The sequence below is a fragment of the Nematolebias whitei genome, chromosome 6 (assembly GCF_014905685.2).
Source record: "Nematolebias whitei isolate Nwh7 chromosome 6, NemWhi1, whole genome shotgun sequence".
NCBI lineage: Eukaryota > Metazoa > Chordata > Actinopteri > Cyprinodontiformes > Rivulidae > Nematolebias > Nematolebias whitei.
In genome coordinates, this window is record NC_056503.1 from 33880056 (window position 1) to 33906646 (window position 26591).

Genomic DNA, 26591 nt, shown 5'->3' on the forward strand with positions numbered 1-26591 from the left:
CTCGGGATGCGGAGCAGCGGCTGGATCTATTTTTAAGATTTTAAAAACGATAATGACAACATAGTGTTTAACTCTGAAGTCCAGGCGTTTTTTTTTTTTTCTTTTGTTTGGTGACCGACAACAATTTTCAATAGCCTGATGCATGCTCAATAATCCGATAGAAAAATCTATAAAAGTTAAGTCTGGTCCTCTGGTCAAAAAAAAAAAAAAAGTAGAAACGTTTCTTTCATCCGTAAGACTTCTTCAGTCTGAGGTGCCATGTTCAGCTTAGTCTTATAAATGGCTATGTATGAGCTGAATACAGCACCTCAGACTGAAGAAGTCTTTCGGATGAAAGAAGAAACGTTTCTACTTATTTTTTTTGACCAGAGGACCATATAAATGTAAATGTTTTTGTAGAATCTGGCTCATCAGATTTAATTCAATTCAGTTTATACAGCACCAAGTCACATCAGAAGTTGTCTCAGGGCACTGAACAGAAATATTCATGTATTAAAAATAATAATAATAATAATATTTATCTGAGGAGCAAACTGCTTTGAATAACTATGTAGAACTCTCATTAGCAGGACTTGGATTCTGGCCACGCCTCCAGAATCTGTTTTAAAATGCAGGTGCTACTCCAGGCTGAGCAGGGGTGTGCAGAGCAGAGTTGAGGCTGATTAGGAGCAGTGCAAATGGGGAAATGGTGGACCAACCAGTCTGCTGGTGCTAATATGGTTTCTGGGGCCCGCCCTCTCACCCGTTAACTCCTCTGAGGCAGCCATAGCCAAAGTGGTTCAAAACATCAAAGTCCATGCTCAATAATCCAGGTAAAAAACCCAACAAAGTTCAGTCAGGTCATTTTGACAGTTTCTGGATGGGGGAGAGAGCGGGCACCAGAAACCATCTTATCACCATCAAACTGGTTTGTCTGCTATGAGTGTGCTGCTTGTGGGACTGAGTTTGTTGTGGCTTCTTCGACTGATTTTTTTTTTTGGATGAATGACGAAACGTCTCGACACACACACACACAAAAAAAGACCTGACTGAAATTTGTTGGATTTTTTTTACCTGGATTATTGAGCATGAATTTTGATGTTCAGAGGAAGCATTTGTTTAGAGGCAATGCTGAGAAAAGCTGAGAACTCTGAGTTGACTTAAGTTGTGGCTGTTGCCTCTTAATTGATCATTAAGCTGAATTTACTTCACAGATTAAAAGCGGTGCTCCTTAACTGCTTTAATCGACATTAATTCCAATGTGTCTGTACTCCCCCCCCCCCCCCCCCAATTCTCTAATCAAACCAGTTATATTTAAAACTTGGCTATTGTCCATATGCAAATATTTAACAACTTGAGCTTCTCTGCCAACAAGCAAGCAACTTTTAACACCAGGCATGTCCTCCTGCTTCTGGAGTGTACACAAGCAAACTGTTTTTCTAAGTTTATCTCTTGAATATAGTTTTGTTTTTACATGCCATGCTGAACAAAACGGAAAAGTTTATCGACACCAAAGTAGTTTTATTTATTAAGGGGGTGGGAAGTTGGGCTTTTTCATATTTAGGATTGGCTGAGTGTTATGAAACCAATTGTCCAAAGGGTAAAATTTATTTAAATTTTCCATAAAATCCTATAGAAACTTATTTTGAAGGTGTAAATGTTTTAATTTTATTTTTTTTACAATTAACTATCCATTGTAGTTCACATAGAACTTGCCAGCAAACTTTATAACCTATGATTAGTAGTCTTAAAATGTTAAATGAGCTAATCAGTGATTTGTGGAAAAATTAGGTCTTGGCCTCTCCTGAGACCAAAATGGACTAGAAACTGTAATACCAGAGACCTGAATTTATATTGATACTGATGCAGGAGTCTAAAATGTTAACCAATTTCAGACTTAATCTGCAATATTCATCAAAGCAATAATTTAATTAATGGAAGAGTGCCTGATGAGTCTTTTTTTTTTTTTTTTTTTTTTGCATGCAGTAGACAAAAGCTGTTGCCTTTTGCGCTTTGAACACTGCTTCAGCCATCATGGGTTTGGCCATTTGCATACATTTTGTATGTACAGGAAGTTTATTACAAGGCTGCTGGACTTAAGAGATTTGGCTCATGCATTATTCATAACACAGGCTTTTAAGACATTCACGCCGCTAAAGAATAAAACTCAACATGAAGGTCCTCAAGCAGGAGGAAAGACAACAGACTGAACACGAGTAGAAAATAAAACTGGTCGAGAACAAAATGCCAGCGAACATCAAAGGTAATTTACATACATTGTATTTATTTTAATCGGAAGCTTTGCATGAATTTGTAAAACAATTTCAACTCAAATTAGGTGACTTAATGAACATTAAAGCACCCTAACAAAGCAAACAATTTAACTCTAAAAGCTGAATGCTACCTTTTTAAACAAGTGGCTCTTTGGGGGCTTGCACAAAGTGCAAGGACGGCAACAATAATATTTAATGATTTTGATCTTTTGGGGGGTGGGGGGAGGGCAGCACGGTGGCACAACTGGTAGAGCTGCTGCCTCTCAGGAAGCAGGTCCCTGGTTCAAATCCCGGTCCGGGGGTCTGGGTGGAGTTTGCATGTTCTCTCCGTGCATGAGTGGATTTTTTCTGGGTACTCCAGTTTCCTCCCACAGACCAAAAACATGCATGTTAGGCTGACTGGTAACTCTAAATTGTCCCTAGTTGTGAGTGAGAGAGTGAATGGTTGTTTGTCTCATTTGTCTCTGTGATTGACTGGAGACCTGTCCATGGAGTCCGCCGCCTCTCGCACAGTGATTGCTGGACATGGGCACCAGTGACCCCGTGACCCAAAAAGGAAGACTTGGGTAAAAGATAATGGATGGCTGGATGAATCAAACTATTTATAAATTAAGATGGTTTGACACTAGACTCATTCAATGTATGTTGAAAACTGACACATTTATATTTTTATTTTAATAGTACCAAAAGTTCATGCTCAATAATCCAGGTATAAAATCCAACAATGTTCAGTCATGTCGTCTGGACAGCTTATTCATTTGAGCCGAGACGTTTCGCTCTTCATCCGAAGGGCTTAGTCAGTCTGAGGAAACACCAAAACTGATTCTCCACCAACCGCATACTCCAAAGTGGGGGGAAAAAACATGTTATGTTGGTGCTAAGGAGGCCATCTTAGCATCAACATAACTGTTTTTGTTTTTTTTGTTTTTTCCCCCACTTTGGAGTATGCTGTTGGTGGAGAATCAGTTTTGGTGTTTCCTCAGACTGAAGCCCTTTAAATGGAGTGCGAAACGTCTCTGCACAAAAAAGAAACCGTCCATATTTTAATAGCTTTATGTTCTGTCGGTAGTGAAATGGCAGACGTATACTTGGCCCATTGTTTTCCTCCTCTCTGCTGGAAGTTTACACCACAACACTTATCATTTTGATTATCTGTCTACTGAGAAACATGATCTATCCTGAGGCAACTCGATCAACATATGCTTGCCAATAACAGGTGCTGAGGCAATAAAAAGAGGTCTTTAAACTTAAATGACCCTTGACTGCAAACTCTTAAAAATTCCAAGTCTCAGCAGGTGAAGAACCCACTTTATTTATGCAAAGGATAGTATGACACTCTGAAATGGAGTATGTAGAATAGATGTATTTTTTTGGGTGCAACTATTTAAAGAATCAAGTTTTATTTCAGAGTCAGAAAGTCAGATTCTTTCATTCGCACCTCATGTGGTACATGTGGTGGAGCGAAATTATGTACACGGGGCCCCAGTTACATCCAACAATAAAATGCAGAAGAAAAACAATGACGTCTAAGATATGAACTAAGAAAATGTAAACTAAAATACACTAGGCACTAATAGTATAAAAACATTGTCAAACAGCAGCATGAGCATGAGTCTGTGTGAGCAGATGAGCATGAACACATCAACATGAAAAAGATCAGCAACATTGAAACACATCAGCAGCAACATGAATTATGTTTTTTTTATTTATTTTATTATTATTTTTTATTATTTTTCTCGGTGATTATTCTGGTTAAAGATTCATGAGTCCAACAGCCTCAGGGTAGAAGCTGTTCCTCAGTCTAGTGGTTCTACACTTAATGCTCCTCAACCTCCTTCCTGAGGGGAGCGGGGTAAAAAAGTGTGTGCTGGGTGAGTGGAGTCCTTCATGATGCAGGTGACCCTCTTCCTGCATCTTGAGGTGTAGATGTCTGTGATGGTGGGGAGACTGACTCCAACAGACTTCTGTGCAGCCTTCACCACTCTCTGCAAAGCTTTTCTTTCTGCAGCTGTGCAGCCTCCATGCCACATGTTGATGTTGGAGCGCAAGATGCTCTCCACTGCACACCTGTTGAAGGAGGTGAGGACTGAGCTTCCCAGACCAGCTCGTCTCAGCCATACTTATTTGTACCAGGTTGAAAGTCACTTACTTTTTTTTTTTTTTTTGGTCCCACTAGGACTAAAGTGAATTGCAGCAATTTTAAAATGGTTCATCTCATTCAATTGGTTATGCAAACGGTGTGAAATCATTAAAATGCCCTCATTTGTAAAGTTGTAATATTCTGAGCATTTGAAAGCATAAATAGCAGCAGGAAAAGCGGCTAACTGTAGCACTTCCGATGTAGCCAAAGGCACTTTCGGAAGGTTTCTGCTGGCGCAATGGAACGCTAAATCAATGGTAATATAAAGACCAACAATGTTCAATCAGGTCATCTGGATTTTATACCTGGATTATTGAGCATGAACCTTAATGTAATTTAAAGTGTAAAATATTTGCATAAATCAGATCTTTCAGTGATGTTTTTTGTTTTATCATTCCCATACAATGGTGAAATTGGCTCTCTGCATTTAACCCATCCACCCCCAGGTGGAGCAGTGGGCATCTATTGAAGGTGCCCGGGGAGCAATTGGGGATAGGGTGTCCCGCTCAGACGCCACAAGATGTGCAATGATTGAGGATCAAGCCTGGGACTTTCGGGTCCCAAGTCGGCTGCCATGCCTCTTCGCCATCTTGGGCTCTCAAGGCTGAAATGGCAGCAATCCCTTTGACAGCTAGTCCAAGAGGAGTCTAACCCCATCTGGCGAGACAAACTTTCTCTAAACTGGGAATAAGTCATCTGCACCAATTACCTCACTTCAACAAGTCTCATCATTTTATGAAGCTCACGCTGAACCCTAGACATTTGCTACTCAAGTATATGAACAAGTATTTGGCGTGGTGGCTCACTTGCTATTCTTTTTGGCACTTGCTTTTAGCTAAAACGGGTTGGCTGCTGTAAGAAATCCTGGTGCAGTAACTTTTAAACCTAATTTAGGTTGATGACGGAATAAAAGTAAAATGGGTGTTTAATGCATTCTTGTGCAGGATTCTATTTATATTTTCCTTCCAAGAACACCTACTCCGTGGAGATTTTTCAGAGTATACTGATTTTGGATAACTATCGGTAGTGTGTTCACTGTTGTGGAACCAAAGATATCTAAATGGTCTGTCCAAAGCAGCCAGAGGTTTTGAAGGACCAGAAAACACTAAGACATTGTCTAAATAAGTCGGGTCCTCTGGACGTTAAAAAACAAAACAAAAATGTAGAAATTTTTCATCTTTCATCCAAACGACTTCAGTCCGAGGTGCTGTATTCAGCTCTGTCTTATGAATGGCACCTTCTCATGGTGGATGAGAAGGTGCCAGTGAATGTTGTCCACTCCATATTAAACAATTGGCATTCACTGTACGCTTTTCTTTTCTTTGATAAGACCGTTTATACAGACGAATTTGTAGGGCAAAGTGGAAAATAAAAGCAAAGAAGAAATGACTACTTCTCCACTGTTACGTTGCCTCTAAACACACCAGTGTCTGTAGTGTCTCTCTACTGGAGAAATGTGGGAACTACACCAGTTTTTTTTCCCTATTAAATGCAATTTAAAAAAATATATAATTTAGACCACTGACTATTTTAACCTATTTTTGGGGGTGCTTAAGCACCCTTAAAATTTACCAAAAAAAGTTTTAATTGTCCAAATTTTGGACAATTTGGATGGGCCAATTAAAAAAGCCCACATGCCTGGTCTATATAGGTTTGGTTTATTCTTAACTGAGCCAGTTTCCAATACCATTTATTAAAAACAATAAATATTTAAATAAAAAAGAAATTACCACAATCTATAAAATGCTTTATCAAAGGCTTCTGCCTTTTGAGGAAAATTTTTGTATGCAGCGTTTATACACTTTTCATTGTAGGTTTTCAAGATGGTAACTGGACTTGGATTGTTGCTGCATACCTGTCAGAATATTGGTGTCAGTTTACATTAGGAAGGTGAAAATTAGTCTTTCACTGCCAACCTGCAAGGTCTGAAGAACAGCTTGTTAAAATATTCAGCATTTTAAGCCTCAAAGCTGCCATCTGCCAAATAATTATAACGGACTAAATTCTATTGCAGTTTCCTCTCCTAACCTTCCCCCTATCTTGGGAGGGGAAGGGAGGTATTGTTGGTTGTCAGTGATTGCCCTTTGTTGCCCATTTTTGAAACGATTAATTCCCTTTTGAGTGACACGGGGACAAATATACTGCCTTTTTTTAAAATGATTCAGTGATTTAGGCAACATAATCTTTGTGGTTTCAAAAAGATGAACTACTCAACCTTCTTGCAGTCTTCCATTCATCACTCTTCACATTACCTCAGGTGCACTCATTGCTCTTATCTGTCCTTTTTTTCCTCTCGCTCTCTCCTCTGCTTCACGCTTACTCAGTTTGCACTTTATTTACAGGTGTCCTTGAGAAGACTGTGGAGGGGGAGGCTGCTGCTCTCACCAAGGCCAAGACCCTTTACAAGTCCTGTACCAATGAGAGTGAGTCCCCTGGGTGAAGATGTTAATGCAGACTTTTAATTTTTTTTTTTAATCTGTTTTGCAATATTGGGATGTTTCATTGCTGCCCTGGAAGGTGATGTCAGTTTGTTGTACTGAAGTTGTAAAAGATGGGAATTATTCTTTCAGTTTGCAGCCTTTCTTTAAGACTTTCAGAGGAAATAGATTTCAGGGGAAAAAGGAAAACCTCTAATTTCTGGTAACTATTTACAATAAGGCTCCCCTTATAGATGGCTAATACATGGTTTCATAAATTCCTCTATAAACATTTTGTAAATTAATTTATTGTGCATTTAGGGTGACAGACAAAACTGACCAGTTTCTTTCTAGTGAGCCAAATCTGTTCATCTATATATTTAATTTCATCTAGTCATTATATTAAACATTTCAGACTAAGTTACTACTTTGCAAGCACAATCATTTGTAAACCCATTTCTTTAGCATAAAATTGTACTTTGCCACTACATTATAAGTATCTAAAACTAATATTGTATACTAAAAAAATAGGTTTACAAATGCTTCTAAAAAAGTTAAATCTGGTCCTCTGGACATTCAAAAAAAAAAAAGCAAAACAACAAAAAAAATGTAGAAACGTTTAATCTCTCATCCGAAAGACTTCCTCAGTCTGAGGTGCTGTATACAGCTCAGTCTCTTAAGTTGCACCGTCTCAGAGTGGATCAACCAGTTTTGCTGCTGACAACCAAAACCAGCTGCTCACATGATCAAGAAGGACCATCGGCCTAATAAGGCCTTTAATTTAGACCATTGAGACAATCAGCCCATCTTGTTAGGCCGATGGTCCTTCTTGATCATGTGAGCAGCTAGTTTTGGTTGTCTGCAGCAAAACTGGTTGATCCACTCTGAGAAGATGCAACTTAAAAGACTGAGCTGAATACAGCACCTCAGACTGAGGAGGTCTTTCGGATGAAAAAAGAAACGTTTTTACATTTTTTTTTTTTTGTTTGTTTGTTTTTTTTTGTTTTTTGAATGTCCAGAGGACCAGATTTGACTTTAGATTTTTCTACCTGGATTATTGAGCATGCATCAGGATATTTATAAATGCTTATTGTGCATACAATGTAGTAACTTAGTCTGACATGTTTAATATAACAACTTGGATGAAATGTATAGGTGAACAGATTTGGCTCATTATTTGGCAAGAAACTAATCAGTTTTGTCCGTCAACCTTATTAATGCGTAATGAGCAGTTATTATTGATAGTGTTTAGAGGAATTAATAATGAATCTATGAACTATTAGCCATCTATAAGGGGAGCTATATGTGGTACCTTTTTTCTAAGTTATATTTGAATATCCAAATATAACCGATTTTAAATTTATCAGCACAATCTTACTATGTTTGCATTTTGTGATTGTCTCCTAAAGCTTTAATAGAGCAGAGAGGAGGAGGTCCTTTGCTAGACATGCTGCCTGATGTGTTTGAGTGGCCCATCGCTGTGGACAACTGGGAGGCAGACTATGGTTTGACTTTATATTTTTTTATATACTTTCATACCTTTCCACTATCCCACAATGTCATTTATTACATTTCTTTCTTCTTCCCGCTCCTTATTTCCTCAGGGAAAACTTGGAGATTAGAAGATGTCATTGCCAGGTTAAATGAGAAATATGGAACTCAACTCTTGGTGAACTTTTTTGTTGGCACTGATGACAGGGACTCCACTTCATACATCATTCATGTGTGTATAGAATATGCTGCCAGAAAGTCATTTTTTTAATATATACAATTTATATTATGACTAAGTAAACGTTCATGTAACTTTCAACTTTTCTAATTGACCAGTTTGACCAGCAGACGAGCCTCGGCCTCTCGTCCAGAGATTACTACACCTGCGATGGTCCCTATGCAGAGGTTTGCCTCAGTTTCTTGTAAACTCATAATTGATAAAAGTAGCGCATTCATTTGAATCAGTGCCATGAAGTTTGGTTCAATTTTCTTTAAAACTGACAACAAATGGAGAAATTGTTTGAAACGGCATTGCAATAAAGTGCACACATGCTCTCGTTAGATCAATTACGCCAAAAACAAAACGAATGTAGCACTAACTTATAAGGAAAATCAAAGTAAACAAAATTTGGTTCTGTCCCAGTGTAGTCCAGATGGTGACTGGAGCTCCTTAACCACTAATTAATATGCAGAAAGCAGTATTTGCTGCAGCTAGGGTTTAACTCTGGCTGACTCAAACTGTTTCCATCCATAAATGTAAGAAGTTACTTCCTTGCTTGTATGAAAACCATTGGCATTTATTTATTTTTTTGAAACAGGCATGTCGAACTTATGAGCAGTTCATGATTGACCTGGCTAAGTTGATCCGCTCTGATCGAGGACTGGAAGTCAACGAAACTCTCATAAGAGAGGAAGCGACGCGAATTATGGACTTGGAGAGGGACATCGCCAATGTAAGCATACATTTATACTTAACAGAACACGGGTGAAATAAAAACCTTGACATTTTTATTAAAGGGTCATTAGGAAATTGTGCCATTCGGCAGCAAACACAGTACTTTACACGTGTAAAAGCAATTTCTTTTGATGCACTCAAATCTATGCTCGTTTCAAGTTTACTGCTGTTTTTCTGCCCATATTATGGTTTTAAGATTATTGCCACATTTTCACAGGTGCTGCCAGTAAAAAAAATAAAAATCAAATCTATGCAAATTATCTGAAAACTTGCTGCTTCTGGGCTATAGATGGGTAAAGTACTCATCATGCACATAACCTTCACATGGCAACTTTTTAGAAGTTGAACTGGCTACAGCTCGGCTGACTAATATTTTTATGTTGCTCTTAAGCCATAAAGCTGCAGGCTTAAATAATCTCTTCAACCCTCTGTGGCTCCTCACTCACTCCCCTTTGGGAAATTGGGAGAGACAGCTTTTCACAATACAGCCTTTAGATTTTTTTTACTTCTGGTACTTTTTAGATATTAACCCAGCACTTGATTTACCGGTAATTAATGTACAACTCATCACCCGTAGATGAGACTCCTCCTGTAAGCTGATACGTACCCATTTTATAATCCAGTTATTTGCTTAATTTTTCTGTAAACTGCATTTTTATACCATCTTCGCTCTGAATAAAATCAGTTTTGCAAGAGGAAAAATTTATCCCCCCCCCCCCCACACACAATTCTTGACTTTATGTATTTGTGTACATGTATGCATGTACTCGCACACATGAAATTGAAATTTGTCTTGCAAGGTGTTTTAAGAAACCAAATGCATGCCCATTCAGGTTCCTACCTATTGACCTAGAACTGTCTTAGGGAAAAATATTGTTTTTGAAACATGAATGTTTTTAGAAGCTGTGCAATGCATTTATATAATTTTTTTATTTTTTTTTTACAAACTACTTCGTATAGCTTTAAACGTTTAAAAGAAAGTGTCAATTTGGGTCTAACCTACAAATGGTACTGTTATGGTCATTGCTGTTAAAATGGTTAATGAAACAAAGCTGCCATTCCAACTTCTTTATTTTTTTTTTATTCTAAGCTGCTCATGTCACTGATATGCCTCAGTTCCCTTCCACTTGGCTGCTCTCACTTACATGGCAGCCAGAGCCATCAAGCTGACATTTAGACCTGAGGCCTCCTGCGCTGCTAAATGTTAGATTCACAGAAGGTATATGCGTGTCAGGAAAAAAATCCAGTCGTTTTGGTTTTCTTTAATTTTTTGTGGTTTTTGCTCTGCTTCAGGCCACTGATACACCAGAGGATCGAAACAACCCCATTTTGCTCTACAACAAGATGGAACTGGGAGAATTAAATGACAACTTCACCCTTGAAGTGGAATCAAAGGTAAAAAGTGTATTTATTTTAGGCTTGTCAAATAGTGCTGCTTTCCAATTGCTCACTCCCTCCTCCCCAAACTCAAAACTGTAGGTGTTCGACTGGATTTACTTCACAGCTAAGATAATGAACACGGTCAACCTCAACATTCCCAGCACAGAGAAAGTCATTAACTACTCCCCCAACTATTACAGAAGACTCAACCAAATCTTGGACAAATACACAAAAAGGTGGGATTTAATTTGTCTTTGCAGGGATTGTGTGCATCTTTGTAGTGTGGTGAACCATTGCTCTTGGATCATATATGCGTATATGTGAACAGAAATTGATTTTATTTATTTTGTCCCTTCACTCAGGGAGCTGCAAAACTACATGGTGTGGCGTTTTGCTATGAACATGGTGGTGGGCCTGAGCAGAGCTTACAGAGACACCAGGAAAGCTTTCCGCAAGGTAGTCCTTTAGTAATCAACTTTAACTGCATTAAAAATGGATGAAATGGGGAAATTTCTTCAGAGAATAGATATTGATATGAAATTGAAGTGAAGCAAAGAACAATATGCACATAGTCGGGTGATATTTTTGAAGAAGCCTTTTGTAGAGAAGTTGAGTGGTTACTCAGCGGAGGCATTTTGAACAAACTTGCTTTGTAGATGTTTTTACCAAACTGATGTAAGGGGCATCTCTGATGAATTAGACCAAAGAGGACTGCTATCATAAAACAAACCAAATCTCAGATTTCATGTGAATGCCATTTTCTAAAGCTTTACACCTGCATGTCATTTTAGCTTCTTTATGATCATTTCAGGAAAAAGTTTCTGCCAGATGTGGAGCAGGCTGCTCTGGAAAGGCTACAGCTAAATGCTGCTGCTTCGCACCTACATTATAAAACTAATCAGTTTTGGCATGGGTTTGTATTGAAAATGCAGCTGGAGTTGTTTGAAGAAAACGGAAATCCACTTGCATCTTGGTCCCACCCTGACTAGTCATTGGCTTGTGATGTGGATCAAAACAAACTCTCCAAACTGAACTTGATCAAATATCCACAACTTATTATTCTACAGAACCTTACTATAAAATTTTAACTTTTGCTTTCACACTTGAGCCAAAATTGTATAAAATACAGAAAACTAAAATCTGATTCATCCTTATTATTGCACTGACGAAAGTGTGTAAAAATAAAGAAATGAATGTTCTGCTGGGGTTAGCAATGCATCCAAACTGAACGTTAAGCCTTCAAAGTCTGTAAAAATTAGATTGTCAATGAGACCTATTTGGTTTTAGCTCAATATAATTACCTCTACTCTATGGAAATCAAGAAAAATACTTGCAGCAGTTGTAGGGTAGCTGGCCTCTCCCTTATGCATTGTAAAGCCCAGTTCTGCCTGGGCAGTTCTGGTTTCTTGTTTCCAGCAGAGTGCCGCCTCGATTTGGGTGGGATTGTCATGGCAAGAACATGCAAATCTTGGCAATAACTGTAGCTCACCATCTTTCTAGGGCACTGGTGCGTCTTTTGTCTCGCCTTTTTTTTTCCCTTCCCCAAACAAAATGGGAGCTCTCTCTCTCAGCCAGCCAGAAGTAGCTGAAGACACCGGTGATAAGGAGCAGTCGCTGGAAGTATGATTCGTAAGTGACATGATACCCTGCCAGTGAACTAATCATTGGCCAGTCTGCTGACTTTAATCTGTAGCACCAGCCCGAATGGAACTTCAGGTTTCTGAGTTCCAAAAATTGAGGTGGAACTGGGTCAGACTGCCCAATGCAAACACTCAAAAACAACCTCGGCACTTATTTTTATTTTAAATATTTCTCCATAAAGTCAGTAAATTTAGCCGATACTGGATGGAATACTAAACTTAGATGAATGCTAGTAACCCAATATGTTGGCATAAACACCGCAGGCTTGGATTTAATCTGTTAATGATGTTACCATTGTGTCAAAAATTTATAGTAAGTTTTCACTTCATGAATAAACTTAAATATGTTAAAAAGCAGATGGGTATGTTCCTGATGGTAACATACTGTATGTGCTTATGTTTATTTTTGACATTTGTCTGTGCTCCTCTTAAACTAAACAAATGGTGCAATTGAAATTACTCAGTTTTCCCTCATGTCTGCTTGTTCTCCACAAGGCTCTGTTTGGCGCGACGTCGGAGGTTGCCGTGTGGCGACAGTGTGCACTTTACGTCAACAACAACATGGACAATGCTGTAGGACGGCTATATGTGCAGGAGGCCTTCTCTGAAAAGAGTAAAGAACTGGTGAGTTGAAGGTGAAGTGGCCTTTTGATTGGATCAGAATACATTTGAAAGATAAAAATGAAGTGTTCATAGTAGCTTAAGTACAATGGGCATCCTCATGTGAAATGATTTTGCTTTCTTTTCATTGACATTTTGAATAGAATATAAATTGTGTGGATGTTTAATTTATTCACACATAGTATGAGAACATGCAGGCAACTCATCGGACCTTTGATCTCTGCTGTACCTTTGTAATCTGAGATGACACGTAGAGCCCATATCCAACTTCCATGTGTGTTTAAAACACACACAGCTGCTTTAACCATCAATCCATTACCTTCAACTTGCCTTATTTTTTCTTTTTTTTTTTTATTGAGCTGCAGGGATCATTGGTCCCCATGTCCATTTATCACTGTGGGAGAGGTGGGGACACACTGGACAGGTTGCCAGTCCATCACAGAGACACATGGAGACAAATGAGACGATTCACTCTCACTCACACCTAGGGACAATTTAGTTGCAATTTAGTTACCAATCAGACTAAAATGCATGTTTTTAGTCTGTGGGAGGAAACCGGAGTACCCGGAGAAAACCCACACATGAACGGAGAGAACATACAAACCCAGAAAGGTCTATGGCTTGTATTTGAACCGGCAACCTTCTCACGAAGAGGCAACAACTCTTTCAACTGAGCCACCGTACCGCTGCTGCTTTAACCATGAAAGTTTATCGACTCGTGTCCATTGCTTGTCTATGCCTTGTTTGACTTGACAACTAGCAAACTTTTATCCTAACAAGCATTTAAGTCGTGAAGACGTCGAACATCACTCGCAACAACTTTAAAAGTGCTAACAATGTTGTGGAAACTTTTTTTTGTTTTATTGAAATGCTTAAAGATATTGTAATTAAAAACAGATTTCATAAGCTTGGAGATAAAGATAAAATGTATCTTCCCTGCAAAAGATTTCTAAAGTTGCATTATTTTTTTTCCATGATGGGGAAATAATCAGGAATATATATTTTGCACAAGTAGAAACCTCAGTCGCCATCTGTAAACCTCTGGGCCATATCTTCACACAAATCTGTACATGTCCAAACCGTTCAGGCCTATCCACTGTAAAGGTACTTTAACTTTTGAATAAAGAATTCAGGCTTGCTGCCAGTGTGGGGAGTGTTACGTTATATTTATTTATTTTCCCGTTTTTAAGCTCTGGTTAAGGCTGGCTGATGTGAGAGTCCAGAAAAACCAGAAGAATTGAAGTAAAAGCTTTTACTAGACTCAACAAAAATGTTTACTTTTGTGAAGCTCAGAGATAGTTTCTGAAAATGAATTGTGTGGGGGGGCAGAGTTTATTTTTCTTAAAAGCCTCTGTGTGGTTACTCCAACTTTGTGCAAACCGCAACTTCTCTAAGATGTTGAGCAATGAGTAAGCAAGGAGTTTATTTGATGTGACAAGATGCAAAGATGCCTTTTTTACTGTGGTCTCGGAGCACAATTCTGTTTGACCCTCTATGCACGAATACATGGTTTTAATTCTAAATTCCCCAAAAGTGCAGAGTAACATTAAGAAGAGCTTCTACAATTAAGATGTTTTTTCATTCTGCCTTTAACACTTGGTTGGCATTTTTAATCTAAAAATGGACTAATTGATGGGTTTTGAAAAGTTACTAGCAAAGCACCTTACATTTATGAAACATTTTAATAATATTCAGTTTAAAAGATCTAAATGATTTTTATTTTTATACTCTCCCACCCATCTCTTTCAAACTGTTATCTGAAGTCAAGCACCCATAGTGGTTGAAAATTCACGTGACATGTTTTTTTTATAATCCTGGACCAAATTAGACTCTGGATTGGTGTAGACATCTGAGCTGATCCCACACTTTTGAATGGTGGGTGGATATTGGGGGACCTCGCTCCCTATAGAACCTTAACATGCCTCATGACAGTCCATAGACTCATTCAGTATGTGCATGGCCTTCTGTGGAACTCTAACATGAACTGATAAGTGGTGTCACATTCAACTACCAGTTACAGCACCACTCCGATGGCCGCATTTGTGTTAATGGCAGTCTACAGATGGGATAATAAACCATGTGTCTGTCTGACAACTGCTGAGAAATGATGTCATGGGGTACTGTGGAGTCTGTACCTGTCTGAAAATGACAGGTGTATATGTCCTGATGCATGCTCAATAATCCATGTAGAAAAATCCAAAAAAGTTAAATCTGGTCCTCTGGACATTCAAAAAAAAAAAAAAAAAAAACAAACAAAAAAAAAAAACAAACAACAACAACAACAACAACAACAAAAAAAAGCAAAACAACAAAAAAATGTAGAAAGGTTTAGCCTTTCATCCGAAAGACTTCCTCAGTCTGAGGTGCTGTATTCAACTCAGTCTTATAAATGGCACCTTCTCAGAGTGGATCAACCAGTTTGCTGCCGACACCCAAAACCAGCTGCTCACATGGTCAAGAAGGGCCACCAGCCTAACAATGGATCATTAGCGCACTTATGGCTGTTTACTATTCACAGGGGTTGAGTGATACTAGCAATAACAGCAGTGTAAGAGGGGGACAGTTGAACAAGGAGCCCCCAACCCCTGTTTAATGGACGATTTATTTTCACAAAGATGGCCTCCTTTATTCCTCGCTCAAACCATCGTTCCTCTCCATCAGGATGTGAACATCTTCATCCCTGAAAGAGTGACCGCTGGCCTGGAGAGGAGCGTAGACCGCAGAGTCCTGGCCTGATGGTGACTGATCACAGCCCTCCTGACACTGAACAACTTACACAATATTACTGTTTGTGTCGGGGGACTGGATCTTTGGGATGAACCAGTCTTTGCTGTAATGTATTTTGGGGTTTAAAAGCCACTGGGACGTTGTGTTTAGAAAATATACTCCTGTTTCTCTGATACTCCCTCAACATACGGAATGACCACTGGTCTGGGTCTGGGTTCCTCCCTTTCACCTGATGGCTGACTGGAGTCCTGTTTGGGTTTCTTCTCTGCTTTCAGGAAATCCCAGTTAGGATATCCACATTGCTCTAGAGCCTGCCTAGTGTTGATTTCTCCTTCTGCCTGGCTCCTGAGTTAGTGGGGATGCTGTCTGTGAAACAGAGTCCTGATGACTCCTAACTTGTGCTCCAAAGGGTGATGAGAGTCAAACTGCAAATACTGGTCTGTGTGGGTGGGTTTGCGATGCACCTCAGTTTGCAAATATCCTATCAGAGACTGAGAGCTCACAGTCCAAGAAAGCCAACCTGCCATTTTTTTTACATCTTCGCATGTGAACTTGATTTATTAATCCAGAGTTGATGTGGTCAGTAAAATGTTGGACTTCCTGAGATTTGATTTTAACCCAGGTGTCGTCAACATACCTGAACCAATGACTTGGTGGTGTCCCTGAAAAGGACGTCAAGGCTCTTTTTTTTACCTCCTCCATGTACAGGTTGGCAACAAAAGGAGAAACTAAAGACCCCATCGCACACCCATGTTTCTGCCTATAACATGGCTCCCCATATGTGAAGTAGGTTGACTGCAGGCACAGTTTCAAGAGATGACACAGTTGTTCTGTGGAAAGCGTGGTCCTGCTGCTCAGAGTGGTGTCTGATTTTTCGGTCAGTTTAAGATTAAGATTAAAATCAGACACCACTCTGAGTAGCAGGACCACGGTGTCAGCAGCAAACTGGTTGATCCACTCTGAGAAGGTGCTATTTATAAGACTGAGTTTAATACAGCACCTCAGACTGAGGAAGTCTTTCGGATGAAAGGCGAAACGTTTCTACATTCTTTTTTTTTTTTTTTTTTTTTTGTTTGTTATTGTTTTTTGAATGTCCAGAGGACCAGATTTAACTTTTTTGGACAGGCATATATGGCATTTGCATTTTGAAATGTTTGGTTGTCTGCATGATCCTTCATTAAGGTTTTGGCAACAGCAACTTCTACTGTGTGGGTGAGCTCACATTCATTTGGTCAGACATCTGTATGCCCCATAAAGGGGGCAATTGCATGGTAAAGCCACCTACCATTGTGCATACACTTTGTCCATGATGTCCCCTATCAAACTCTGTCGAGTGCTGTTAGATGTTTGTAAGTCATCCCCTTTCTGAAGTTGGTCAAAACTGGGTGACTGTCAGATATTTTGGCAAGTGCATGATACGAGTCCACTAACATTGCCACTGCGTGATGTTTGGCGACTCTTCTCCACATGCCAACTTCTACATCAATCCATGCATATCACTGTTCTGCTTACACCAAATGTCAAAATTGGACCACTGTCGTACACACGTGTACAACTTGTTTCTATGCCATTTCATTCATGTAAATCTTTCAAGGGAAATGCTTATGAAATGTGTTTGCATTTTTACAAGACTTTTATAGACTTTTAAGACTTTTCTAACACTTGGATCAGTAAAACCTTTTGCAACTCATGTTTTGAGTTTAGATGGAGGAAATGATTAAAGACATTCGGGAAGTGTTCCTTAGTAACATTAATGACCTAACCTGGATGGATGCAGAGACAAAGAGTGCAGCAAAAGAAAAGGTAGGACATTTAATTGCCTTGTTTTAACTGTACACCAGATTCTAAAATATTCTTTACTTTGGTACAGGCCCAAGCTATTCGAGAACGTATTGGCTATTCTGAAAACATCATGGATGATGAATACTTGAATAAAGAGTACAAAGATGTGAGTGTCTCGGGGGAATGCCGTTTTCAATCTTTCATTGAATTCATGTAATAGAAGACCTTCATGATGTATTGGTTTTAATGAAAACATTTCAGTGAATGTTTGACTTGAGCTTTGCTGTCAAATATATGACCAAGTGTTGATGGCTTTCATCACTGCTAATCCTTCCCTGATTTTCCCGCTGTGTGTTGGTGTTAGCTGATCTACAGCACAGAGGATTACTTTGAAAATATCCTACAGAACCTTGAGTATCTGCAGAAGAAGCGCCTGAGGAAACTGCGAGTCAAAGTCAACAAAGACGAGTAAACATTTTCCGTGTCTCTGTGTGAATGGAGGGGGGTAAAATTAACAGCTCTATTCCAGATGTGTTGCAATTCAGAGCTGCAGTGTTGAGTATTTAAAACGCATTTGAAATGACTTCATTTATGATGCTTGTGGTGTGACCCACTACAGTATCTACCTCATTTTTAGCACAGTGCGCTCACTTTCTCCCACACAAACGCCTACGCTCATGAAGTTCAGCTTTGCACAGCAGGGTTTCCAACACTGGCCAGAGTATTTATAGCTGCAGGTTATTTTCAATGGTTCTAATCAAATACGATTTGTACTATACCTCCATGCTCTTTATGGTATACCATCGTTTACTTCCATTTTTTTTTTTTTTTCTCTCTAGGTGGGTAACTGGAGCAGCTGTTGTGAATGCCTTCTACTCAGCCAGCAAAAACCAAATTGGTATTATACATGTGCATCAACAAATGCATTCAATAGTTAAAATATAAATAATTCAATGTAGCTTATTTATTTTTACTTTTTGTCCTCAGTGTTCCCAGCAGGTATTCTTCAGCCTCCTTTCTTCAGCAAAGGGCAGGCTAAATCTCTCAACTATGGTGGCATTGGCATGGTCATCGGTCACGAGATCACACATGGCTTTGATGACAATGGTGAGATTTATTTGTTCTCTTCTGGGCTGCTGTGGCAGATTTATGGTCTTGTTTTTAATATACATCTTTGTAAATTGTACTACTCAAATGGTTTCATATTTGCTCTTTGGCTCAGGAGGAAAAAACAAATTGAAACTTGGTCATTGAATGTATTATCTGCTTAATCTTAAATATTAACTCGTATGTGCACATTCATTTAGGAAAACACAACGTAACAAAAATGTCAACTGCATTGATAATGACATGGAATAAAGAATAAGTTGTCCTTTGACATTTTTTTTGAGGTCGTAACTATGATAAAGATGGTGATCTAAAGGACTGGTGGACGCCAGATTCTACCCACAGATTTCTGGAGCTGTCAAAGTGCATCGTTGATCAGTATGGCAACTACTCCTGGGATCTGGCCAAGGGACTACATGTATGTTGACTTTTTTTTGCTTCTTTACTGTTTTCCAGCAACACTTTTTTTGCAAATTTCCATGAACCCTGCTTTGCCTCATTTATTGGCTTTCCTGCCATCTTTGCATGCTTGCAATTCTTCAGCATTTTTGTCATGCAGCTTCTTCGGGAGACTTTCACATTTTCTGTTTACATAGAGTACATCCCCCTTATCTTGTTCTGCACTGTCCCTTTGAACAATGCTTTTGTTCTCTGAGAAAATGTCTGTATTCCAAAAGTGATGTCTACAATTTGCTGATTTATAGAGGGAGAAACTAAATCTTCTCACCTTGATTCTGTTTTTCCTCTAGTTAAATGGTAACAACACTTTAGGGGAAAACATAGCTGACAATGGAGGGATTCGACAGGCATATCAGGTAAGAAGCCTCGAAATAAAGACCTTTTATTTATTTTCTGATTTTTATACATGTGACTTATTACTCGCCAACATTGTTAAATGACCCCTTTAGTTTAATAATGAACACATTAAATCCGTCTATGGCCTGGCACATTGGTGAAAACCTTTTTTTTTCTCTGGAGTTTATTAACTGAATCTACAGTCTGAATACACAAAGGCAACATATACAGTCTTCAGATAAATTAGGCTTGGTATTTCCATCTATATATTGATGCTATAGTGAAGAGAACTTGAGCATTTTAGGTCATTTTATTTTGTTAGAACTTTGTAAATGTAATTAAGACTATATAAATATGAACAAAGGAGCTGTTCAAAATGTAAATGTTTGGAATTCAGCTTTTTTTTTTTTTTTTTTTTTAACCTGGTAATGGTTCACAACAGTCAAACATAAAATGCCAGCAACAAAGCTTGTGCCCCATCTAATGCAAATGAGCTGACAGCTGGCTGCTTCCAGAACAGCAATATTCTGAACAATAAAACATGTAATGAGATTTAATATCACAGTACATATTTGCATATCAGCAGTATCTGTGAAGGGATAGTTTGTCAACTAGAACTAAAGAGCAGAAGACTTGAAATTAAAAACAAATATGTATATTTTTATATTTTGAAGGCTTACAAGACGTACGTGAAGCACCACGGAGAAGAGCCCCCGCTGCCTGGCATCGATCTTTCCCATGATCAGCTCTTCTTTCTAAATTTTGCTCAGGTAATGTCTTCATTTTATGTATGTGGATGCAGGAAAATTATTTTTAAAGTTATATGTATAAAAATATGCATACAATAAATTTATTGTATGTATAAAAATATGCATACAATAAATTTAATGTATGTATAAAAAATATGCATACAATAAATTTAATGTATGTATAAAAATATGCATACAATAAATTTATTGTATGTATAAAAAATATGCATACAATAAATTTAATGTATGTATAAAAAATATGCATACAATAAATTTAATGTATGTATAAAAATATGCATACAATAAATTTATTGTATGTATAAAAATATGCATACAATAAATTTATTGTATGTATAAAAATATGCATACAATAAATTGTATGTATAAAAAATATGCATACAATAAATGTATTGTATGTATAAAAAATATGCATACAATAAATGTATTGTATGTATAAAAAATATGCATACAATAAATTGTGTGTGTAAAAATATGCATACAATAAATTGTGTGTGTAAAAATATGCATACAATACATTTATTTTTAAATTTTCTTTTAAATTAAGACTATGCCTGTCATAATAAATTTAGCTGGGCCATTAATTGTCTGAGAAATTATTGCAATAAACGATAATGTTTGAAATTTGACAATAATTAGTAATGTCAAATTTAAGAAGAAATGTTGGTTTTTGTGTGTAGTACCTGTTTTTGACCACTGGAAGCCAGTACTAAACTGTTTGAACCGAATGATGGATGGTTAAAGAGTGAGCAGTGTATCGCTTTAAGAAAAATGGGAGGGAGGCCTCTTGACGAGACATGGGCTGTCTCTTGTTCCTGTTTTTCATTTCTCAAAATGGCGGACACTGTGGTTTGAGGTCTTTAGCATAGCATTTTACAAACAAAGCTTTTAATAAAAAACATTGAACAAGTTCCCTATTTGCAGAGAAAAACAACTTTTTACACAACGGCACAGGTTTCAACTGTGAATTTTGGAGCTTGGATACTACAGGCATGTACTTGGACAAACCAAAACTGTGAAATTATAAGTTTATTTCCCAGAGGTCGGCCTGTTAGCTTAACTCATAGCTTAGCTTCTCAGCTTAGCTGCTTTTAACGATCCAAAAATGCCATTTTGGACGCTTAAAATGGATTTTAAAGAGAGAGGGAGGGGTCAGTGAAGAACACTGGAGTTGAGCCTTTTGTCATCCAGTGTCTTCAGTAGAAAAGGACACGAAACGATAAAGCCAATAAATGAAAATGAGGTTGATAATTTTCATTTATCATGCGATTCATTTATATTTTATTGCGACGGGCCTAATTAAGACAATATTTCAAGTTGCAAAAGTTCAGTGCGTGTGTTTAACTTGGAGCAACAAGCCAACTTCATTTTTAGTGTGGCTGCATCTAGGTGTACGGTTCCTGTCAAAAATAAGGTGGACACTTTGAAATCTAAGATGGCCACCACCCCATATATGTAAAGCGGCCACCCCAATCATTTGACGATGGGCTTTCTAATTTTTATATTGCCTAAAAGTATAGTTTTCCTCCCTCAAATTAAGGTCCCAAATTAATCTATGGTGGCCAAGACCACCATTGGCCACCCTCTGGCTCCGCCATTGCACCTGGTGGTGGATAAAATTGTTCGCTTCGCTCACCAGGATCAGTCACTTTGTACTGCCTCATGCTAGGGAGGCAAAACTATCTATTACAATAGAACTCCCACTAACTTGGATATGACATTTAAGGTTTACTTGCATTCCCTGTTGAAGTCTCTAGTCGTTCAGCATTGTGGGATATTGGCTTGCAGTTAAAGTAATTTACAAGGATGGTTTAGATCTCTTAAAAATGTCCTGTGAAAAAGTTATGAACAATCTAACCCATTAAAGATTTATTTTTCTTTTACAGATTAGCCGTTAACCATTTTGGTCAGAAATGGTGGATTGCTGCAGTATTTTAATAGTAATTGATGTGAATGTGAATCCTTTTGCATCAAAGCCAATTTCAGGTTTATTGATGTCGATGCATTTGTTTGAAATGCAAATGGCAGCAACAGCTAGCTGAATCACTTCCAATAAGAATATTACAATTTCTGTCTGGATAATGGTCTAATTTGTAAACGACAGCAAAATGAATATTTATTAAATGGCTTTCTTATGAACCTCAATGAAATATGAGCATGAGTGAGATGGCAGCTGTCCACTGTTCTCTTGAGTTTTAGTCAGACTACCCTTTAATTTTATCAGAATTGTTGGTGTGTATAAAAAAATCCCTTTTTAATAAAGGCACTGAGTTTTTTTACCAACTTAAAAATAAACTAAATTAAATGTGATATGCCTTCGTTCTAAAACGTGGATATTTTTATACCTTTCCGGTCTGCTCTTGAAATGTAAAAGCAACTTTAGAACACGAAATGCACAAAGCTTCTGTCTTCTGCTGTGACTGACTGAGTAGATAAATTGGTTATGTGAACACTTGTGAATTGGATGAAAGACTACCTGCCTGATTGGATTATTTCACGGATTCATGACTGCATGGTTTAGTGAATTTAAGTAGTTGGACGGATAATTGAGAATTGTAGGCTGCAGCAAGGTACTGGCTTAAAGTACATGTCATCTGTCTTTCAGGTGTGGTGTGGAACATATCGACCAGAGCAAGCCGTCAACTCTATTAAAGTAGATGTCCACAGTCCGGGGCAATTCAGGTAAAGTGTCTGTATTTCCTCTACATTTGTTTGTGATGTCAACGTTCTGGGGTGGTACTTGGGCAAACTAAAACTGTGAAATTATAATTTTTGCTCAAAAGTAGCATGTTTCATGTCTTCTCAAATTTCTATTATTCTCCACAGAGTGTTGGGCTCCCTTCAAAATTTTCCAGAATTTTCCAAAGCTTTCAACTGTAACAAAACCAGCCACATGGTCCCTGATAAAGTTTGTCGTGTGTGGTGAATGAAGAGCTCTGGGACAGGTTGTCTCTGTCCCCTCACCATTTTGTACCTCTCCCCTCTGACTGCTGGAGCACTAATAGTGGGGTACAGGAAGGTGGAAGCTTTCCTTAGTTCTTTACTTGGACCACGGCTGAAAAATGGAACTTGACACTGCAGAATGCGCTTCATCATGCAGCAGCAGACTGTACTCTCAACGGCAGAAGGAGCACTGCCTTGCATTTTCTGATACTGTACTTCATTAAATCGGCATGTTTTTCCTTCAGCTCATTGGATACGATCACTCCATCTTTGTTTTTTCTATTTTTCCTCATCTTATCTTTTGTCAGCCAATGTTTATTTGGGACAGCATATGTGTGTTTCAATCAAAATGCTTTACAATTTGTAGGCAATGGTTACAGAAATGTGCTCAGCCCACTCACACATTAACACGCCACCTACCCACTCTCTCGCATTCAACAAGGCCGAACCATTGTATTGTATGTGGGACTCGGCTGTGGCACTCATGAAACCTAAACCGTTTTCAGCTTCTGTTAGCCCACAAGGAGTAACGAAAATTATTTAAAATATATTTTGATTATAAATGAGGGTAAATTGAATAATTTTTAGCTGCTCTTCTTCAGGGGTCGCCACAACAAGTGAACTCTTGAAAGATTTGGCCATTGTTTTATGCTGGGCACCTTTCCTGAAAGAAGCAACCTGGGCGTGAACCTGCAACCTCAGGATTATGAGAACTTGGCACTGACCACCGAGCTACCACAGCCTATAAATTGGGTAAATTATTAAATCAAAATTTATTTTAGACTCAAAGTATTTAACAAAGTATTATTCTACATGAGAGGTTAGTGCTTATTCCTTCTGCTGTCCTTGAGGAAAAAAAGGACCCGAGAGGCTTCTGTTTAAAAACTGAGACCTCGGGTCATTTTGACACGAGGGCAGCAGGAGGGTTGATTACAGTTAGCAGAATGGAGATTAACCAAAACAAAAGATCTTGCCTTTAAGACAATCGACATGTTCCAGACACTTTTCTGTCCCCTGAGCCTCCTATGTTTCTGTGGATGTCTGTCATCTTTTGTAAGTCATTAACGATCACTGCCTGCTGTTGACCAAGCGAATTGGTATGCCTTACAATTTTATCATGTGTGTCTTTGTGGGAGAATATATTAAAGTTTAACTTTTTACCATGTTTGGGGTTTTTTTTGGCTTCTTGGGAATCATGAGGAAAGTTTACACTTCTGTTTGCGTGCTTGTCATATGTCTGTTGGCTTAACATAAACAGAAATTACTTCTTTTTTTGTTTTTTTTTTTCAAGAAAATGTGCCTATTGAGAATTGTCAGTCGGCACCTCTTAAATTTCATCTGTGTGGTTCAAAAGTGCTTAAACAAGGTTTGACATTGCAGTACTGTCACTAGTGGTGACCTTAAGGGTTCGGGTTTTTTTTCTTCGTTTTTGGAAAGGTGATTGATGGCTCTTTGAGGTTTGCAGAAATGGTATTGCACAAGATTTTCTTGACCCCTTTCAAACTAGTTGGCTCTTCAGTGTATTGCTGCCATTGCAGTTCAGACCTTAATTTCTTAGAGTATTGCACATATTTCAACCTTTTCACATCAATTACTATCAATTTCAGCTTACTATTATTAACTTGGACTTTCATAGTTATTAGATGAAAATGGTGGCAGCAGTTAGCTGTAGCACTTTAGTTACAATAACAATGCGGCATAAAATCGATTTGAAGTGTCCAGATTTCGAAAAGGGCATATCTATAGTTGGTTCATGTGTCTGGAGTTGCAGGATGGTCTACTTTGGTTTTGGTCAATATAGGACTAACTATTAAATTCTGAGATTTTTAAAAATTCTCCAAACTGAAGTAAATTTTGATGACTCTTCCCATATCCGTTAGTTTGGTGGGAAAATTATGACCATTTAATATGTTAGGAATATAAGAACTATCCCTTTACCATCACTCCCTGGAGCAATGACTTCATACTGTAATAGTTGCCTAGCAACCTTTGTGTTGCAAAAGATGACTTGCTGTCTTTGCAGTTCTCGTTATGTTTTTATTAGCAAAACCTACAATATTGATTGACCTTTCATTCCTAAATTTTTTATTATCCTCCTTGATGTGTGTTGGTGTGGAACTGGTGTGGTGATATTCGCAGTTCTTGGCAAAGATCGAAAAGTAAATGTTAAACCCAAAAACTAGTTTAAAAAAAAAAAGTATATATAATCAGTTTGGAGAGTAGTCTTAAAATTCAATTGAAAATAGTTGTACTGAAATTTTAAAAATTAACGTTACTTCAGCTGTAATTAGAGAAAATTTTGGACAAATGTTTCATCACAATTGTGTATTTCAATTGGTGTGTGTGTGGGGGGGTGTTTTAAATGTCGTCTGTGATAATGGGTTCATAAATGTGAACAATCCCCCCCCCTTTTTTTTTTTTTTGAAAGATACAAATTTAATACAAACATTAAGTCATCATCTCCTTAACCGTCTTCATGTTTAATAATTTTGTTCCCAACAGTTTTGGCTTTTCTTTGATTTGTCAAAGCCATTAGTTTCATTGCCTTTCTTTTTGTTGTCCTTTTTTTTGCTCCACTTGTAGGAAAAACAGATATACCTCAGTTGCCTGTATTTAGATACTTTATACGGACTAATCTTTTAAAAGCCTTTTCCCTCTTCAAAATAAATCTTTAGATAACACACCTAGTCTGCAAGTGACTTGTTTGTTGTGTGAGCGCATCCATTTTCTGAGTCCTACTTGTTGCTGAAATGAGAATTTATTTGAATGCAAGATGGTCTAAACATGTCCTCAACAGGAGGAAATTGGCAAGTTGTTGCACTAAAAGTTGTGACAATGTTCCTCCCAAAGGTGCAACTGTTAAATAAATAATGCATGTGCTCATTCATAGCAGCATGCATTAAATTTATTTATTGGTCAAGAATAAGGCTTGGTTATTGACTGTAACTAAACAAATCAATGGCAATGATGATCAAAAGTCCCCCAACAAGTTCAAAAACAAACAAAAAAAAACCCACTGAAGTCTGGCATTTACCGATAAATGCAACCAGACTTTAAAGCCAAGCCTAAGAAATGGTATGTCCTGCATGCACGGGGCCAACGTGCGCTTGTGTAAACGAGTAAAAGAGCTGGGAATTTCTTGACTTTGCATCTATCCACCTGTCCATCATCTTTACCTGCTTCTTCCTTTTAGGGTCACTGGTGCCCATATCCAACAACTACTATGCGAGAGGCGGGGGACACCCTGGACTGGTCGCAAGTCCATTAAAAGGACGCATAAACGAGACAACCATTCACTCACACCTAGAGACAATTTAGAGTTGCCAGTCAGCCTAACAAGCATGTTTTTGGTCTGTGGGAGGAAACTAGTACCTGGAGAAAACCAGCCAAGTTGAGTCAGATCATCTGGATGGTTTCTGTGTTGAAATATTTCGTCTTTCATCCAAAAGACTTCATCAGTCCAAGGAGGCACAACGATCTCTGTCCTATACAAAGCACATTCACATAGTGGGCCAACTAGTTTGGTGATGAGATGGATTCTGGAGTACACCCTCTCTCCTGTCGATTCCTCTGA

At 38.2% G+C, this 26591-nt stretch overlaps 1 protein-coding gene across 1 annotated transcript in view; it reads left to right on the top strand.

Annotated features, from left to right (window-relative positions):
- The window catches only part of LOC119411285 (neprilysin-like), a 42429-nt gene extending 19168 nt beyond the window's left edge, over positions 1–23261 (top strand). The window contains 19 exon segments of the mRNA XM_037678222.1: positions 6735–6815; positions 8219–8314; positions 8414–8532; positions 8637–8705; positions 9119–9253; positions 10549–10650; positions 10735–10871; positions 10998–11091; positions 12771–12899; positions 17328–17426; positions 17494–17571; positions 17770–17873; positions 18245–18303; positions 18393–18512; positions 18797–18930; positions 19262–19327; positions 19982–20077; positions 22680–22756; positions 22901–23261. Of these exon segments, the coding sequence (XP_037534150.1) occupies positions 6735–6815; positions 8219–8314; positions 8414–8532; positions 8637–8705; positions 9119–9253; positions 10549–10650; positions 10735–10871; positions 10998–11091; positions 12771–12899; positions 17328–17426; positions 17494–17571; positions 17770–17873; positions 18245–18303; positions 18393–18512; positions 18797–18930; positions 19262–19327; positions 19982–20077; positions 22680–22756; positions 22901–23000 (1895 nt within the window). The 3' untranslated portion in view covers positions 23001–23261.
- Positions 23262–26591: the final 3330 nt, after the last annotated feature.